The sequence below is a fragment of the Podarcis tiliguerta genome (assembly GCF_965153285.1).
Source record: "Podarcis tiliguerta genome assembly, chromosome: 12".
In the NCBI taxonomy this organism is placed as follows: domain Eukaryota; kingdom Metazoa; phylum Chordata; class Lepidosauria; order Squamata; family Lacertidae; genus Podarcis; species Podarcis tiliguerta.
The window spans coordinates 57,568,564-57,587,384 of record NC_139545.1 but is presented as its reverse complement, the minus strand read 5'-3'; the positions used below and the strand labels follow the sequence as shown (position 1 = coordinate 57,587,384).

Sequence of the window (18,821 nt, the reverse complement as noted above, 5' to 3'; positions counted from 1 at the left end):
GACATGCTCATGGGCAGCTTCAGTAACCAATGTTTTGGTTGTGCCTGGTTGAAATGAGCCTTGATGTAACATCTGCAAAACGCACCTGGGATCATGGACCAATTCATAGCCAAAGGCATGAGATGATTTTCAGCTCAACAATGACCCACAACTTCTTTCTCATTTTCTAGGTAGTACGTCTGAATACGTCCTAGCCAATGCTGTAAGCCAAAGATGAGGAACCTAAAGCTCTTCAGATGTTGCTGGATTCAGACTCCCACCATCGCTGAACATTGGCCATACTGGCTTCTGGAAGTTGTAGTTCAACAATATCTGGAGGGCACTGGACTCCCCATCCCTGCCAGAAGCTCAGCAGGAGGACCTGAAGCCAGTGTGAATAGAAAGTGACTGGAAATTTCATTCCCTGCCACAGGGGGAAGCTCAAGTCTCACAAAGGTCTGGTGTGACTGAGAAGAGAACCAGTTCTAGAGCTTTCCCCCCTAGTCATCAAAAATAGTGATTCCTCCATGACCCACCCCATTCCGGCCAGCTACCTTCTTACCTCTTCTACATGAATTCAGGGAGAACATCTCTGGCAGAGCGAAATGGTCCAGTTCCTGGAAAAACAAGAGGGAGGAGAGATAGGAGAGATGAAATGTATCAAGGAGAGCCTAACCAATTTTAAGCAAAACGAAAAAAAATCCTTCCAGTAGCACCTTAGAGACCAACCAAGTACAGTGGCACCTCGGGTTACATACGCTTCAGGTTACAGACTCTGCTAACCCAGAAATAGTACCTCGGGTTAAGAACTTTGCTTCAGGATGAGAACAGAAATTGTACTCCGGCGGCGCAGCAGTGGGAGGCCCCATTAGCTAAAGTGGTGCTTCAGGTTAAGAACAGTTTCAGATTAAGAATGGACCTCAGGAATGAATTAAGTACTTAACCTGAGGTACCACTGTATCTGAAGAAGTGTGCATGCACACAAAAGCTCATACCAAAAACAAACTTAATTGGTATTTTGTTTCGACTGCAGCAGACCAACACGGCTACCTACCTGTAACTAAAATTTTAAGCAACCGTCCAACCAGAACTTGTATGTAAATATTGTGTTTCTGAGAGAGATAGGAAGCCAAATGCCTCAGGATCACATGTAGTAAGGCTTATTGGCTGGGGTTTGTCAGCTTCCTTTCAACCAACTTCTGGGAGGAGGTTTTTCTATGAAACCAGTCTTTTCAAAATTGCAGGATCCCAAGGACGCCATCATCTCAGCACATACATCTCAATTCCTAGTGGACTTCCCTCTCCTCATTACAGAGATCCTTTAAAGAAGGAGATGTTGGGGGTTGATGCTGGGATCTTTTTTGTCCAACTACTCAGCCATGCCCCATCCCAAGTGCAAAGCTCCACATTAAAAAACACACACAAATGTTTAACTTGGTGACACATTTCCCTTTTAGAACTTTAACTAGAAGCAGCAGTGCGTATGTGTTTGGTAACCTCATCCCCCATCTGTACCCATGAAAATCCCTCCCAAGTTCCTAGTTGGTGCTAAAGAAAACTTTGGGGGAAAGAGCAGTATCTCAGTGTAAGGAAAATGTTAAACCCACCTCCCCACTTTGCTGTGGTTCTGACTCCACCCCAGCTGCTATTTACAGTTTGAAAAGCCAAGCAGCACAGTTTGGTCCTAACCAGTGGTGCTGATTATCAGGATGAAAGAAGATTCAGTGTAACCAAAGGGATTAAAAAATCCTCATGATATTCCCAAGAGACATTCTTAATGATTCAAAGACTTTAGGAGCTGCAGGGATCACAACTGACCTGAAAAAAGCCAGGCTGACCTGACTGCTCTTCTACTTTTAACTGCAGCTTTACTTTTAGGAAACCAGCAGAGGAAGCCTTTTAAGACATACCAAGATAAAAAAACAGTGCCACCTGAAAACAGGGGGGTTGCCAGAATGGTGCCCACCAGACGTTTGCTGGACTACAACTCTCATCATCCCTCACCACTAGCCATGCTGTCTGGGGCTGATGAGAGTTGGAGTCCCTGTGTTAATATCTTCGTCATCAACTCACTATTAAAGGCCCAGAGCAGAGGCTGACAAAGAAGCCAGCATCCCTACTGGCTGTTCTCCATAACCAAAGACAGGCATGGCAATTTGGGACTTTGCTTGGGAGGGTCAGAAGGACATGGGCAAGTTTGGGCAACATTTAGTCCATTCAGTTTTTTCTCATAATGCTCAAGGAAGGCTGACCACATGGAGGTCCACTGAGAGTTCCCACATACAACAGTCAAATAAAAGATATGTTTTCCAGGATCATCACAGTATCAGTGGAGGCAAAGGATGTACCAGTCCCAGTGACATTTAAGAGTTTTGGCAGGTGAGAGCCGCCATGCAGGCATAAAAACCCTGTACCCACTGAAATGCCCTCTTCTATGTCACCCTTTTGTCATTGCAAACCCATCCAAGAGCCGATGCAGAGTCAAGCCCACACATTCCCAGGACATGCTGGGCACTTAAAAACAACTGTTGTTCAAGAGCCATGCAGTGAAGAACATTGTGCCAGCTGTCTCACAGTTTCCCCATCATAGCTACTCCAGGTTTAGTATGCGATTACTACATTTTTTTTTATACATAGAGAGCGAACACCCCCAAAAAGGCATAAAACAGAGACTAGTGCTAATAACTGTGGATTAGGGACTGATGGTGGTGTCCAAGTTCAAATCCTTGCTAAACCTAGAGCATGGTGCAGCTTTGGGCAAGTCACTACGCATCTCAGCCTAGCCTACTTCAAAGTTATTCTGAAGACACTTGTTTAGGCTGGGATGTTTGGCACACAATGCCAGAGTTAGGTTTTCTCCATTGATTCAATCAATCAAGAAGCGAGCTCTGCCGATGAATATTCTTAACAGCTATTAATCCCAGTCTGCCTCTCCCCGTCCATGTCCCATTCATTCCTAGTCCGTTTGTTACAACAGAAGAAGTGTAGACTAGCTCATGCTGCCAACTTGAACTTGCCTGCAACTGATGTTCCAAGAACAAGAACTGCTTCTCAGCTCCCTTTGCCAACCTGGTGCCCTCCAGATGTTCTGGACTACAACTCCCGTCAGCACCAGCCAGCCATCAAAACCAACTTGACCCTTGCAAGCTTTTATTCCAGCGTTAAAATAAGGAATCTAATTTCATCCCAATTCCACGCAACCTCACTCCCCTTCTCTTCCCCTATAACGATGCCTACTTGTGATCTGATGCACTACCTCCTGTTACCCTTCTACCTGTTCCTCTTACACCCAGAGGAATTGTGACTACAAACAACACTGAGGCTCATGAGCATCCGGACGCACCTGGCTGGGTACTGCCTTAAGCAGAATTCTGCTCCAGAAGGCAGTACCCAGTATCCAGAAAATCTTACACTCCCAAGAACCAACTGAAATCCACGCAGCTGCCAAACTAACTTTTGCCAAACTACCACCCTCCCTTGCCACCAGAACCATGGCTTTCCCCACCTCTGATGCTGTTAAATCAGATCTGAAGACATCCCTTTGTCACCCTCAGCATCAGGACCACCAACCCTACTCTCACTCTTTCGGTTCTGCACAGCTTTCCAACATCACCTCGCCTCCATCACTAGCCAAGCCACTGTCTCCAGACCCCGGGGTCCAATTCTTAGGATTACCTCCATCGCCATGCCAGACTCGCCAACATCCCTTCGCCAGACACACCTACAGCGCTCCCATCCTGAGGGCCCCTCTCCCCAGACCAAGCCCCCCAGACCTCCTCTGATCCATCCAGAGCCTGGCCACCTCTCCCAAGCGTGGCATCCCAGACCAGGAGGCCCAGGAGGAGCAGGATCCGGCCTCGAAGCTCCCTGAGGGCTAAGCGGCTGCCTCTCCGCCTGGCCTACCTCACGGGGTTGTCGTTGCGAGGAGGAAAAACGGAGAAAGCACCAGCTTGCAAGCAAACGGCAAGTCGTCCCATTGCAGGACCAAACACCTGTCACTGAACCCCCCCCCCAAAAAACCATCCTTCGTGCGGATTCTCTTTCTCTCATCCCCCCCCCCCAAAGAAGCATCTCTTCTCCACGCCCACCCCGACATTCACCGGTCCCCCTCGCCCCCCCACGGCCTGCTCCCCCCCGCCCCATCCAACCCCTCCCCCCTAATTCGCCCCCTCCCCCCTTCACAGCCCCCCCTCTCCTCTGCGCACCCCGCTCCTCCCATTTATCTCCCCCCCCCCCCGCTTCGAAGCGCCTCACGGCAGCTGCGTCCGCCTCTCCCTCCCTCCCTGACGGGCGGCGGCGGCGGCGGCGCCCGCTCCTTTCCTTCCCTCTTCGCCGCCGCCGCCGCCGCCGCCTATTCTCCTTCTTTCTCCCTCCTCCCTCACGGGCCACCGACCTCCTTCGCGCCGCTGCTCTTCGCCGCTCTGGCCGAGGGGCGGGCGAGGAGGAGGAGGAGGAGGAGCGCGAGGCCGCGGCGGCTGCGCGGAACGGGCGGGCGGGCGAGCGGGCGAAGGTGGCGAGAGGCGGCGGGTGGGTGGGTCGCTGGTTTCCCTCACTGGCCGGCCGGCTCGCTCTTTTCCCTCTCAGGGCGCCGGGACTACGGCTCCCGGCAGGCCCCGCGCGGCGCCGCCGATACGGCTTCCGGTCCCTGAGCGGAAGCGGAGACGAGGAGGAAGGAAGGAAGCGCAGCCGGGGCTTTCGGCGGGGAGGGGCGAGAGGAGGGCGCTCGCGTCTCTCCAAGGCAACGGAGCACGCCAATGGGAGGCGGCGGGGGGCGGGGCTTGGAGGGGAAAGGCGGAAGGTGACGGGCAGGCCCGGAGAGAGAGAGGAGGAGGAGGAGGAGGAGGAGGCCGGTGCCGCCTCCGGGCCTCTGCCGGTGAGTGAGTGAGTGAGTGAGGCGCCCCTTCTCCTTCCCCCGGGACTCGCCTCCCCTCAGTCCCTCCGCTCTATCACCTCCCCCCCCCCCGCCTACCACTGTCTGGGCTTCACCTGCCGGGCTGCAGCCTGCTTCTCTTTTCCTCTTTCTTTTCCCTGCTCCTTTATTTATTTATTTCGCTTTATATCCTCCCCCCTTCCCCAAGGAGCGCGAGGCGGCGAGCGTGGGTTGGCCCCCCTCCCCCACCTCGTTTTTTTTTAAAAAAGTAATAATAATAATAATAATAATATTTTATTTATACCCCGCCCATCTTCCTGGGCTTCCCCAGCCACTCTGGGCGGCTTCCAAAAAATATTAAAATACTGTAATACATCAAACATTAAAAGCTTCCCTAAACAGGGCTGCCTTCAGATGTCTTCTAAAAGCCTGGTAGTAATAAAATGAAATAGAAGTCTGGTAGTAATAGCCCCCACAGCAGCAACAACAGCCACCCTGTGAGGTAGGCTGAGGCGGAGAGAAGGTTGCAGGTAAGGGCTGAGTTGGGTGTTGAACCCTCGCCCGTCTCAGGTCCCAAGGGCCCGACGCTCTTCCGACGCCACCCTGTCTCTCTCAGCAGTCTGGCAGGCAGAAATTTAGCAGGTCGATCGGCTCGAATCTGTTTTCGTATTTTAGCGTTTTTTATGTTGCAAAATATAGCTGCAATTCCCCCACCCCACCCCCCGTTTTTATTGTTTTATGTTTGCATAAACCACTTTGAGCTGAAGCAATTTTTTTTATACAATCAAGCAGCATATGAATTGTATCAAACAAACAAATAAACAAATTCCCCTTACTGGCATGAAGATAAGCAGTAACATTTAACGCTCGAACACTGTTACAGCCAGTTCAGGTGTATGTTGGAAGGTTCAGGAAACATAAAAAGAAGTACTGTACACAGTGCTGAGTCAAACTCTGGAACTGGCTCGTGTTGAAATGTTTGCTGTGCATCCTTCTTTCTTTGAGCTCAGGATTTTCCATGGCTTTAATTAAATTATGGTCCTTCTATGGTCCTAACAACTTTCTTTATATATTTATTGGTCCTGAGAAAAATTATGGTTCTGTGCATTTCTTTCAAACCCTGGAATCACTTTCCCCCCAGATTAAACATGCACCTGAAGTTGGAGGAGCTTGTTTTGATGGCTTCGTCCTGGATTGCAGTGCAGTGCCGCAATTCTTCCAGACCTTCAGAAATGGACGGGTCAGAAAGGGGAGTAACATGACGGTAAGAATCCTTAAGAATATTAAGCCTCTCACAGGAATGCCTTCTACGTCACATGCTATGGTTTATTTCTATAGAGCTTTTTGGCTCAAAGTCCCGCAATGTGGTGAACAACATTCTACAGTGGTACCTTGGTTTACAAACTTAATCCGTTTCGGCACTCCGTTGTTTTTTTTTTTTTTTTTTGTGCCAAAACCCGGGACCTCGGCACTCCGTTGTTAAACCAAAGCATTCTTAAACCAAGGCATGCTTTCCCATAGCAGCGGGGGACTCAATTTACAAATGGAACACACTCGTCAGGAAGTGGAACATGTTCTGCTTCCAAGGCAAAGTTCACAAACACCTACTTCCAGTTTTGCAGCGTTCTTAATCCAAGTTGTTCAAAAACTAAGCTGTTCTTTAACCAAGGTACCACTGTAATACAAAGCAAAGTTAAAATAAAAATGCATGGTAAATCAATACTATAAAGTGACACAAACACCAAATACCCATCAGCCACATCATGAACTCTACAGTGGTACCTCGGGTTAAGTACTTAATTCGTTCCGGAGGTCCGTTCTTAACCTGAAACTGTTCTTAACCTGAAGCACCACTTTAGCTAATGGGGCCTCCTGCTGCTGCTGTGCCGCCAGAGCACGATTTCTGTTCTCATCCTGAAGCAAAGTTCTTAACCCGAGGTACTATTTCTGGGTTAGCGGAGTCTGTAACCTGAAGCGTATGTAACCTGAAGCGTATGTAACCCGGTACCACTGTATTGAGCTGCATTCATGCCTTTTCCGTGGACACAGCTTCCCAGCGTTCCCCTTCTCACTTAGAAGCCACTTTAATTGGCATTTCCACCCTCACCCTGGCCAAGTTCTAATATCTCAGCTATTATCAAGCCTATCCTCAGTCAGTCACCCATGGGAAGTGCCCTCCCTCTCGTCACATCCTGAAGGAGAGACCAAAGGCAGGATACCCTTTTCTTTCACTCCCTTTGGAGCTACCCATCCCTTTATAAATCATACCAAAATAATGTATTCAAGCTGCAACGTGCGTCCAGAATGAACAGACAGACAGACACCGCAAAGGAGCAGTAGAGAGCAAAATCTACTGCCCCGTGGTGGTTCTTCACTTTCTCCTTTTAGTACTGCTGCTGCAGGGCAGCGAGGCTCATGTGCCTTCCCAATGCTGAGCATCACTTTCGGTGATTGAGAAGCCCAGGAAGCTCAGTGTGGGGTGAGTGTGGTGGCGGCGGCACAGGCCAATCTGATGCGCCTGCTATTGTGCCTGCACTGTGCTGAACTCTCCTCCCCACCTCTCAGGAACTGGCTGCCATGCCCATAGTTGGGAAGGCAGCTGAGTAACTTTGCCCGCTACCAGACCCTGCCCAGAGGTCTCCCTAACGGTCTTGGCATGCATTCGTACAGCCCATCACTATGCATGTTTACTCAGAAATCCATTGAGTTCAAGGGAAGTTAGTGCCAAGCAAGCAGGTTTCAGAGTTTGGGCAGATTCGTATGAGAGGATGCAGTCCTTCAGATAGCCTGATATGAGCAAATTGGAGCTTTAGGTTGTAGGCATGGTAATGGTCAACACTTTGCTGCAATTGGAATACCTCTTCTGTGAGTATTTTGTTGTGGATTTCAGTTCCTGCTTACCGTATATCTGTTACAATGAGAGATGTGTGAAGAGGAGTGTGGCAAAGCAGCAAGACTTATTTAAGTGAGAAACATGCAAACTCCACTCAGTGCTAATGAACATTCTTCATTTTTAATTTCATCAGCATGTGTGAAGTTTGCAGGAATCTTAATTTGAAACAGGTTTTCTTATTTTAAAAAGTTACAACAACCAAACAAACTAAAATACAACCGGAAAATAACAATAATGGGAACAAAACAGTAACCATATTATATACGCCAGCAAACCGCAGCAATATAGCAACATATTGTTTTGAGGCCTCCACCAGAAATGCCTGCCAGAATATAACTTGTTATATCTACAGTCATACTTCAAGTTGAATGTGCTTCGGGTTGAGTGCGTTTGAGTTGCGCTCCGCGGCAACCTGGAAGTAACGGAGCATGTTTCGCCGCTCACGCGCGCGCAGACACTCAAAATGACGTTACGCGCATGCGTGGAAGCGGCGAAACACAACCCGCGCAGATGCGCCATCACGTCTTGCGTTCCGTTCGGGATGTGAACGGGGCTTCGGAACGGATCCCGTTCGCATCCCGAGGTACCACTGTACTTAAAAGTGAGGGGAAAAGGGGCCCGATGAAGCACTCTTGGGAGCCACATTCTTGTTTTTCTGCCACATTTCAGGATTTTTGAAAAGTTATTCATACTATTACAATATAAATGAGTGCAGGCAATGCACCATGCTTATATACTTCGTGCTGAGTATTAGTTGCTGCTTTGCTATGCATAGTTAATAAATGCTAACCAGTAGCATTTAAATTGTTTTCAAAATTTGTAGAAATGGGACTTACCTTGTATCTTAATATTGTACCTTTCCCTTCCTGTTCCTCTCCATTCTGTCCTCACAGCAACACTCCCTAGAAAGGTTAGGCTGAGACAAGGTGAGAGGTTCAAGCTCATTCAGTGAGCTTCATAGCTGAGGATGGATTTGAACCCTGGTCTTGAAGGGCCTAGACTACCACACCGCCCACTGTGCCACAGGAGCTCTTGGTGCTTGGAAAACCTTTGAATTTTGTAGTATATTAAAGGCTAAGGCTGCAGTTCTAACCGGTTTTTGCAGGGAGTAAGATTCACAGAATTCAGTTGAACTTTCCTCCAAGTAACAGTGCTTAAGATCACATTGTAATGTTTTTATTTTTTATGAGCACGAGGTTTGCATATTGCCCTTCGTACAGATATATGCTATGGCAGTGATTCCAAAACTCTCTGAGTTCAATTTGGTTAGTATGTGTGTATAGAGGGAGTCTCTGACGAATGTGGTTTTTCCTGAATACAGGCAAGCACTTGGCTTGAGTATGTAGATGAAAAATTGTATACTGTATTCTTTAACTTCTAACCTTGCTTCTTTTCCCCTCCTGGAAATATAAAAGTTGTTTCAGCTTGTCCCTGTAACCTGAGAGATGAGGACAGGGTATCTGCCATTAACCTCATTTTCTAATGCGTTAAACATGAGTGTAAAGACTGAGAAAGAAAAGCCTTTGAATGCTGTAGTCAGCAGTTGGCAGCTTCTTGGGTCCGTGTAACACCTTGCCATTTAAAAAGCAGTAGAAGGTTGTCCAGGCACTGGGTCTTTTTGAAAAAGGGGTAAGAGGCCCACAAGTGAAGCAAGTATTCAGGGGTAAAATTAATGTATTTTCTGCAATAACTCTCCCATTCTACTGTGTATTCTGTAAAAAAGAGCTTGCTTAAAGCTTGAATGTTTGGGTTGGTTTCCAGGCTTTGATATGCCTGTCTCTTTCTGCTGGGATAGCTCAGTCTGTAGAGCCTCGAGACTTGTTTTCTGGGTTTTGGGTTGGAGCCCTGAATTGGGCAAAATATTTCTGCATTGCAGGTGGTTGGGTTACATTAACATAATGGATAAAGTATGAATTCTATGATTCTAATATGTCTTGTTTGGTTGGTTAAAATATTGATAAGGTCCCCCTTTGAGCTGCAGAGCCATTTTTCATTTTATTGGCAGATGCATAATATTCAGAAATTCAGGAGGAAATGCTTCTGGGGTAAGGCTCCACCTGCTGAATCCCTGCCTGTTGTGCAACACCTGGGAGACGCTGGAGCTGCGTGTTTTGTTAAGCCGCGGTTTGAAATCAGGCGCGCCTGGAACTAGGAAACATGCTCGTGAGAATGCAGCTCAGGACGCGTAGTACTGTAACAGCATTGACGTTGATTGGTAACTGCGGCGGCTACTGCGCAGGCGCCCGCTGGCGACGCTTGGGTTAAGGCTGGGCGCGCACGGCCCCGGTTGTGCGCATGCGTCTCCCTCCAGCTTCCCCCCACCTGCTCCGGCCTCGGAGGGTCGCGCGTTGGCGCATGAGCAGTAGCGACGCCCAGTGCTCACGTGGTAACAAGATGGCGAGGTGTGGTGGGGGGGGAAAGAGTCTGCGAGGCGCAGGCGCAGACGGCGGCGACCGCCCTCTATCGGCCGCGGCGGCCGCGCTCTGTCAGCCGCTCGAGGTTTTCGCCGAGTGTTTGGCGCGCGCGCGCGCTCGAGAGAGAGGAGGGAGCCTTGCTGCGACGGCCCGCTCTTGCGCGCATGCGTGCGCCGCGGCTGAGGCGCGGGCTGGGAGGGAAATATCTGGGCCGGGCGCGCGCGCGCCGTCTCGGGCGAGCTCGTATTGTCCCGGCCGGGAGTCCATGGAGAGTCCCGGACCGCCCTGAGGCGCTGAGGAGGCGGCGGCTGCTGAGGCGGAGCGGCCTGCCCCGAGGCGACGGCTCCCTTCATGGCGACGGCGGCTGCTGCTGCTGCTGCGACCGGGCCCGCCATGGCGGCGGCGGCGGCGGCTGCGCCTGAGGCGAGCGGCCCGCCGTGGCGGCCGCAGAGTCGGCGGCAGCGCCAGGCGGAAGCGCGGGCCCGGCAGGCCTCTCTGTGGGGCCGGGCGCGGAGCCTGTGCCGCCGCCTGCGGGCGCTGCAGGCCCGGCAGGTGGAGCGGCACGTCCGGCAGCAGCTGGCCGGGCTGGCGCGGAGCGTGGCCGGGCGGACGGGCTCCGAGGCGCCTTCTCCGCCGCCTCCTCCCGCGCTGGGCCCGGAGCTGCGGCAGCTGGCCGCCTCCGCCACCGCCCGCCTCCGCGCCGCCCAGCGCGCCTGCGACTCGGACGCCACCGACAGCGCCAGCGCCTGCTCGGCCTCGTCCGCTTCCTCGGGGTCGTCGTCGTCCTCGGCCTCCTCCTGCTCCTCGGCCTCGGACAGCGAGAGCGCCGAGCCGCCGCCGACGGAGCGCCCCGCCAACGTGGGGTGAGTTGCCCGGGGAGGCGGGAGGGGAGGCGGCCTTGGAGGAAGCAGAAGGCGCCCGCTCCAACTTCCTCGTTTCCCAAGGGGGCTTCCTCCTCACAGCAACCCCGTGAGGTAGGCCGTCTTGCTTCCCGTTGCCCAGATGGGGAGCCCGAGCAGCTCCCTTTGGGGCTGCGCCTAGTTCGTTCCTCGCGCCAGAAGTCTCTGGCCAAGGGCTGAGGCAACTCTTGCGCAACGCCTCCCTCTTTCCCTGCATTTCTGGCCAGTTGTGGGAGATGTCGTGGCCATATGGTGTGTGGATCGCGGGTTGAAGGCGCCATGTGCTTGGGATGCTACCGCAGTAAGTAGTGGTTTCCACGTGGACAGAAGGGGTAGGAGTCGAACTCAGGCCACCCCCGGAATGTTTAAAGGCGGCACAGGGCTGTATACCACTTAACATTATCAGACAAGGATGGGGAAGGCCCTGGTTCAAATTCCCCCTCAGATGTGAAGTTAACCGGGTAACCATGGGTGAGTCATGCCTGAACTAAAGAAGCAGGGTTGTTGTGTGGATAAAATGGAGCAACGAAATGCCATGCCTTGAGCTACTTGGTGTAAGGGGCGGGGTAAGAAAGAATGAATCTGTTGGCTCAGTGGCAGCTTTGACCTGTATGCAGGTAAGGAACTTAGAGCTGGTCCTTAATTACGATCACTCCTTTTGTGGCTGAGTGTCAGGTTGCTTTGGTAATGTCTGTAGGAGACTTCTTTGTTAAAAAAAATATATTTTTTTTGTTATTGTCTGTACTGTGCTTTCCTTCCCGAATGCTGCTTGAGTGACTAACAAGAAAAACAGAAACAAAAGCTGGTGGGGAAAAAGCTAGAAACAAAAGCTGGTGGGGAAAAACAACAACTGAGCAAGATGACAAGATTGAAATAGACAATTATGTGGGCCAAGCAAATGATGCAGTTATTTCCAATGCCAACTGAATCGTTTGTTTTGAGAGACAAGGCAACATTGGCATGAGAAATAGCACAATAGTCACATGGCACTTGCTGTTGTTTCTTAGGATTGGGAAGCAGTTCCCACATGGTGAAAAGGTCTAAGTCATCCTTGCAGCAAGCTTTGTGAAAGAGTATTGGTTCTGTTCGTTCTTTGGAAACAATGAAACTGAAGGTGAAAGACAATATGCTGCATGTCACTACAGACTAGTAGTGTCGGAGGTAATATATATTATCTGAGGTTATTACCCAGAATATGCAGCTCCTGCCTTCAGAGAACAAGATTTGAGGGATAGCCTAGGTTACATAGGAAACCTCTGCCTTAACAATCAGGGTGTCTGCAGTAATTTTTCCAGAGTGTAGCAGTGAGCAGGTTAGGTAAAGGTAAAGGAACCCCTGACCGTTAGATCCAGTCGCGGACGACTCTGGTGTTGCGGCGCTCATCTTGCTTTATTGACCGAGGGAGCTGGCGTACAGCTTCCGGGTCATGTGGCCAGCATGACTAAGCCGCTTCTGGTGAACCAGAGCAGCACACGGAAACGCTGTTTACCTTCCCGCCGGAGTGGTACCTATTTATCTACTTGCACTTTGACGTGCTTTCGAACTGCTAGGTTGGCAGGAGCTGGGACCAGCAGCGGGCGGGGATTCGAACTGCCGACCTTTTGATTGGCAAGCCCTAGGCTCTGCGGTTTAGACCACAGCGCCACCAGCGTCTCTTAGTGAGCAGGTTAGTTGTCACAAAAAATAACACCAATCCCTGCACATTTTGCACCATATCTCAGGTTTTTAAAAAAGTGAAATATTGGCATTATGGTTCTTAATCTCCTCTTTCCCCTTCCCTTCCCCAATGGAAGCAGGAACAATATTTTCTGGGTATTTCAGATAAATTTCCTTTGTTCACATTCTTGAAGGAATTGGAAAACTCTTTGCATGGAACCTTGCCTGCCTCAGTTTTTTGAAGTTTTTCAAGAAAGTTGGTCGTTCTTGTTCAAGTGCCTGGGGCCACTAACACTTGTGGCTAATAAACAAACAACAAGCACCATAAAATAAAATTAAAAAAACACAGCTGCAGTTATCAATCTAGTACAAATTATGGGCAGGAAAAAGCCAGATTTGGTTTGAAGCTATAGACTCTACCAGGTGGGCCTGCCTTGAGAGGACATTCCACAGTGTTGACTTAGCATCACAGCTGGAAAGGCTCTGCTGCATATGAGTGTCTGGGATGCTGATGACCAGAGTTTACAGGATAATGTAAAGAGAAGGTGGTCTTTTTGGTTCTTAGTCCCCAGTGTGTTGAGGATTTTAAAAGTCTTCCCATGGCAGCAGAAGTACGGACTGGCAGTAGCTCAGTGGTAGACCATCTTCTTTGCTCAGTATAGGCAATGTTGAACTAGATCGGCCAGTGGTCTGACTCTGTATAAGCCAAGCTTCTGTGTTGCATAAGAACCTAAGAGCCCTGCTGGATCCAACCAAAGCCCCATCTAGCCCAACATCCTGTTCTCAGAGGCTTGTGGGAAGCCAGCAAGCAGTGCATGAAGACATAGCACTCTCCCCACTTGTGATTTCCAGCAACTGGTATTCAGAGGCATATAGTTTCCAATACCAGAGGTAATATACCGCGAACCTCTCTTAAACCCATCCAAATTGGTGGCAATTGCAACATCGTGTGGTAGCGAATTCCATACTTGCCTGTGTGCTGTGTTAAGAGTTTTCTAGTTAATTATTGGTTTTATTATAGTGCATTGTGCAGAGAATCTTGGTTATGGGTGATTCAGAAATAAAGAATACAAGCAATTTAAATAGATTATCTACTTTTTTTTTTTAGCTTATTGTAAATCAAGCAGAATTTGAGTTACTGACTGACCGAGTCCAATGAGCAACTTGCTTGTAGTGTTCTGTATCAGTTGAAGCTTCAGAACACCTTTAAGGCTAGCATCATGAAGAGTGCATTATAATAATTAGGTAACTAGAGTACATAGAAAAGGTGTAGTTAGCGAGCCCACTGGAAGATTCCAATCCTTTCCTTGCATGTTCCTTGAATTGAAAGAGAGGAAATCCAATAGCTCGCAGTTTACTAAGAGTTCTTTCCTCTTGTCATTGCAGCAGGCACTAAACTGATCAGGCACTAAACAAGTTAATGATAGTTTGCATGATCAATAACCCCTCAAGACAAAGTCAATCAGTATAATGAATAACACTCACTTGGTAGCACTGATAGTAGTTGATTAGAATCAGGTTCTCCCAGGTATGAATTCTACTTTCTTTCCATTTGTTTATTAAGTTTGCTCTGTGCTGATGATGATCTGATTGTCCTGAAGTCTTTGCACAGGACAGAGATGGGTTATCAAATGCCACAGCTTCAGAAAGTAACCCTACTTTTTGGCATACTTTAGGGTTTCGTGTGTGTAGCTGTAGTGCGACACATTAATCTGGCAGGTGTCTGTTCCAGAGGAAAGAAAGGGCATTTGTGGCATCCTCTCTCTTTTGTGAGAACCTTAATCATCTATACCTGAGCAGCATGCACATGTGAGAGACTCAAAATCATACAACTAAGCAAAAATAAGTCTTCTTGGAAAAGGTTGATGATCCAAAAGTGGTGGAAAAACCTTGCGTTTGGCCAAGTGATTTGAGTTTGATGTATCCTGATGGCAAGTAATGTGTAGTGTACACATACTGAGTTTGAACCTGGAATACCTTGGTGGCATTGAGTACATTGTTAACTTGGAATTTAATGTCTCATAAGGCTCCTGTGTTGATTTAAAAACCCCAAGAAACTGAAACAGCCTCTGTGTTTGTGTGTCGTGTAACTATTAGCAATTATTAATCGGTTGATGTTTTGGCTGAAGAAGATAGACAAATTTGAGGAAGTAGTTTCTGCTTTTGCCGCTTTAATTGCACAAAGCACCTTCCTGTTAAACTTCTTATTTGGGATAAGTGGCTTGGACTCATGTATAGAACCATTTGCCACTCAGGGGCACAGTAGCTCAGTATTCTGAATACAAGCCTGACCTGATTAATTTCAGTCTGAAATGGCAAGCTTCATATCTCAGTGGTACAGCACATTTTCTTTGCATACAATAGGTCCCAGATTCAGTCCCCAGCATCTCCAGGGAGGGCTGGGAAAGGTTCATTTCCGAAAGCCTGAAGAGCTACTGTCAATCAGTGTAGACAGTCCTGAGCTACATAGACCAATATGGTGTGACATGGGAGTTTCCTTTGTTCTGCTGCACATTATTTCTTGAATGATATTAAGCTGAGCTTTACTATTAGTTTCATTTTAGTAGGCTGGAAGTTAGCCTTGAAGCAAATGATGTTGTCTGGATCTATCTAGTTCTTAATTTATATAGCATCTAGTTGGTGCTTTATAAATAAAGGTCTTGAAAAAATAATCTGTATAGCATACAGAAGTTACTTGCAGCTAAGTTACCATCCACCTTACTATTATGTTCCAGTTTGTTGTGGTTCTCAGAGCTTGCTTCTGTACAGTAAAAGTGTGTTTCTTTGGAGTAATGGCATTAACTCTTCTACAGCAAGTTACATTTCTCGATATCTTTTCAGAGCAGCTAGAGAATATTATTGTTTCAGGTTATATATTCTGCAGTCATTCACTGCTAACTTAAAATCATATTCCTTTGTATGTAGCAGGATATGTTCTTAGTGGTTATGTCTGCACATTGCATTCATGTTTAGCTATGGTTGAGCATGAATGAGTAGTGTGCTTGTTACCTGCTTCGTTCCTCCCCCACTGCTATCATCTGAATTGGGCTTGTGGTTTGTGGAAAGCAAAGAATGAAGCTTGGCTGCCGATCATGGTTTGGAGAGAAACAAACCATGAGCCTCCGTTTGGATAACAGAATAAGCAAACACTTGTGGTTTAGAGATATGAAGATGCAGGAAAAACCTTTCCATCCCCTCATCCCAGGCCTTCACATCTCTAAGTTGGTTGCTCTTGGTGTATCCAGGAGTGGAGGAGGTACAAAGTGGGCACACAAAGAAGGGCCTCAGGATGATTGCGGGGTCCAAGTTGGATTAAGTGCGTAATATTTGCAAACATAAGGTGACTAACATAAGCAAACCATAGCCATGTATCCTGAGGAACAGACCCTTTACCAGCTGCAGTGGTTAGCAGTTGGCTTCTGGTGTCAATTCAAGATGCTGTTTTTGAGCTTTTAAAGTTCTAGAGATCTGAGACCAGAGGAATCACTTAGGAATGACTAATGAGCCTCCCCAGAAACTTACTTTCAAGAGTTGCTCTGCTGCCTCCCCCTATCCCCAGGAATCTGAACCAAGTGGGCACCAGAGAGTGGGCTGTTTTATTTTTGGCACCCAGAAGTAAGTTAGGCTGTACTGTTGCTCCGTTTTAGGTGAGAAGTGAAACTTGCATTTCAGCAGACTCTTTCAGGATATAGCTTTTAAGGATGTATCACTGCTTCAAAACTCTTTTTGCTTTTTCTTTATTTGTAAGCCGCTTTGATTGAAATTTAGAAAGGTAGAATAGAAATTCCATTATTTAAAGTAAGCCACTGTGTGCAGATGTAAAAAGAAATGCAGATAAGTCAACAAGAGAGTTAGATGACAAAGGACAAATGTGTCATAAGCTTAAGGAGCCAAAAATGTAGAAAAGGCAACCCATGTATTACAGTTAAGATAATACAGTCCAAATCTTAAGTCGGTCAGTCTAGGAAGTTGCAAAGCAGCTAGAATTCCAAATCACATTTCTGGCTTGCTCCATTTAAGGGTGTATTTATTTGCTGTTTACCAATTTAGAAGATGCTGTAATCTGAATTGAGTTTTTCATGTCCTCATGGAAGTCTGTTGTATCACTCGGAGTGAGTCATTACAGAAAGTGAAAAGGTTTGTTTGTCTTAACCTGTATTTAGTGTCACAGTTCACAGAAGACTGTTTTCTAGGAACATTTCTGGCAACTGGATGCATGCACAGGAAAAAACTACATTGGGTTACAAAACAGAATAATGATTTGTGTATTGCCAGTCCCATTTTTAATTTGAGTTTATTTTTTTCTTTTAGATCTCATTCTGGATATACTAGCTTTGTTTCATAATTTTTCTTGACTAGTTTTAAACTAATATAGGAAGTAAAATTATGTTCAGGACAGGTTAGTGAGAGGCTGACAATACTGGAGGATGCTGTTCACTTCCAGCCATAATTGCTGCTAGTCAGGTGAGTGAAATGCTGCATGATAGATAGGCTCTGATAAATGATCCCAGTCTACAGACAAATGGATGGGAAGAAAGGGGGGGGGGGAGGAAATGCTGGCACCAGTTCTTAAAATTACAGTTCAACCACCTAGGATGGAAACCATTAAAGGGAATTTGAACAAAGTGACGGATGTGGGAGAAGCAGAGCCAAAAGGCATCTAGACACCCAGCAGAGCTAATGGAATAGCTGGTGAAACTACATTGAATGCTTTCATATTTAGTAACTAGAGAGTTGAGGTTGTTGAGCAGAAGGGAAGGATACTATGTCCTTCGCCAGAAGACGAAATGACCATTGAGAAGATCTCCACAAGTCAGCCTGGTCCCATTCATTGGTCAGTGATCAAGCAACTCCAGAGAGCTGCTTCAGTATTTGGGGTGGGCAGATAAGTTATGTTTTGAAATAGAAATGTGGTGAGTAAGAAGCTGGGGTGGGTGCCTTCCTCTGCTTGCTTTGGGTGGTAATATCCAGTAAGCGACCTTCAGTTGATTGAATGCATCCTTCAGTGGAATGGGGAGAGAGGCTGCTTTTAGCCATTCCTCTTTCCCCACAGCTTCCATGCAAGTCACCTCTTGAGGGTTAGGCTTCCTCTTGAAACACCAGAAATAAATTGTCTCATCTGAGAAGCGATAATGAAATAGCATTTTGCTATCTTTGTCAATAAGCACCCCCTATACTATCCAGCTGACATCACCTTGTCAACAAAGGTCCGTATAGTAAAAGCTCTGGTTTTCCCAGTAGTGATGTATGGAAGTGAGAGCTGGACCATAAAGAAGGCTGATCGCCGAAGAATTGACGCTTTTGAATTATGGTGCTGGAGGAGACTCTTCAGAGTCCCATGGACTGCAAGATGATCAAACGCATCCATTCTTAAGGAAATCAGCCCTGAGTGCTCACTGGAAGGACAGATCGTGAAGCTGAGGCTCCAATACTTTGGCCACCTCATGAGAAGAGAAGACTCACTGGAAAAGACCCTGATGTTGGGAAAGATGGAGGGCACAAGGAGAAGGGGACGACAGAGGACGAGATGGTTAGACAGTGTTCTCGAAGCTACAAACATGAATCTGACCAAACTGCGGATGGCAGTGGAAGACAGAAGTGCCTGGCGTGCTCTGGTCTATGGGGTCACGAAGAGTCGGACACGACTGAACGACTAAACAACAACAACATACTATCCAGCAGTTACTACTACTTCTTTGGTGATCATTCGTAGCCGAGTAAGATTGTCTTTCATGAACACAGTCTTAATGTTGTGTCTGCAAGTGGCTGTGGAGGCAAATTCTGGATCCACACGTCAATCCACAGTGAGGACATAGGTTTCTGGGTGGGAGTTGATCAAGATGAGGATTTGCCAAACATGGCTTCCTCTTAGCTCATTTCTACCTCTTGTCCTGAGTTCATGCTTCTTCAATGTCCATGACGCCTTTGGTAGAGGCTTTTATCCAATCGGAGCACTCGCAGGCCGGTGTTTCCCAATTATCCATGCTTATACTGCATTTTTAAAAGATTTGCCTTGAGAGCGTCTTTAAACCTCTTTTGTTGTCCACCAGTATTTTACTTTCCATTTTTAAGTTCGGAATAGAGTAGTTGCTTTGGAAGACGATAATCAG

The 18,821-nt window shown here is 47.7% G+C and overlaps 2 protein-coding genes across 8 annotated transcripts in view; one reads left to right on the top strand and one right to left on the bottom strand.

Moving 5' to 3' along the window:
- Nucleotides 1-4,428, bottom strand: part of DHX30 (DExH-box helicase 30) — a 28,928-nt gene extending 24,500 nt beyond the window's left edge. For 2 of the 3 annotated variants that reach the window (XM_083406121.1, XM_083406122.1), the window contains exons 1-2: nucleotides 4,373-4,428; nucleotides 542-596 (exon numbers count right to left, since the gene is read on the bottom strand). In XM_083406121.1, the coding sequence (XP_083262247.1) occupies nucleotides 542-569 (28 nt within the window). In that variant the 5' untranslated portion in view covers nucleotides 570-596; nucleotides 4,373-4,428. The remainder of the gene's footprint in view (nucleotides 1-541; nucleotides 597-4,372) is intronic. The other variant, XM_083406120.1, reaches the window with a different exon arrangement.
- Nucleotides 4,429-10,305: 5,877 nt separating this feature from the next.
- The window catches only part of LOC310660858 (KAT8 regulatory NSL complex subunit 1-like), a 47,918-nt gene continuing 39,402 nt past the window's right edge, over nucleotides 10,306-18,821 (top strand). For 2 of the 5 annotated variants that reach the window (XM_083406267.1, XM_083406266.1), the window contains exons 1-2: nucleotides 10,306-10,446; nucleotides 10,988-11,019. In XM_083406267.1, the coding sequence (XP_083262393.1) occupies nucleotides 10,321-10,446; nucleotides 10,988-11,019 (158 nt within the window). In that variant the 5' untranslated portion in view covers nucleotides 10,306-10,320. Of the gene's footprint in view, nucleotides 11,020-18,821 lie in introns of all 5 variants that reach the window. The other 3 variants (XM_083406265.1, XM_083406264.1, XM_083406268.1) reach the window with 2 other exon arrangements.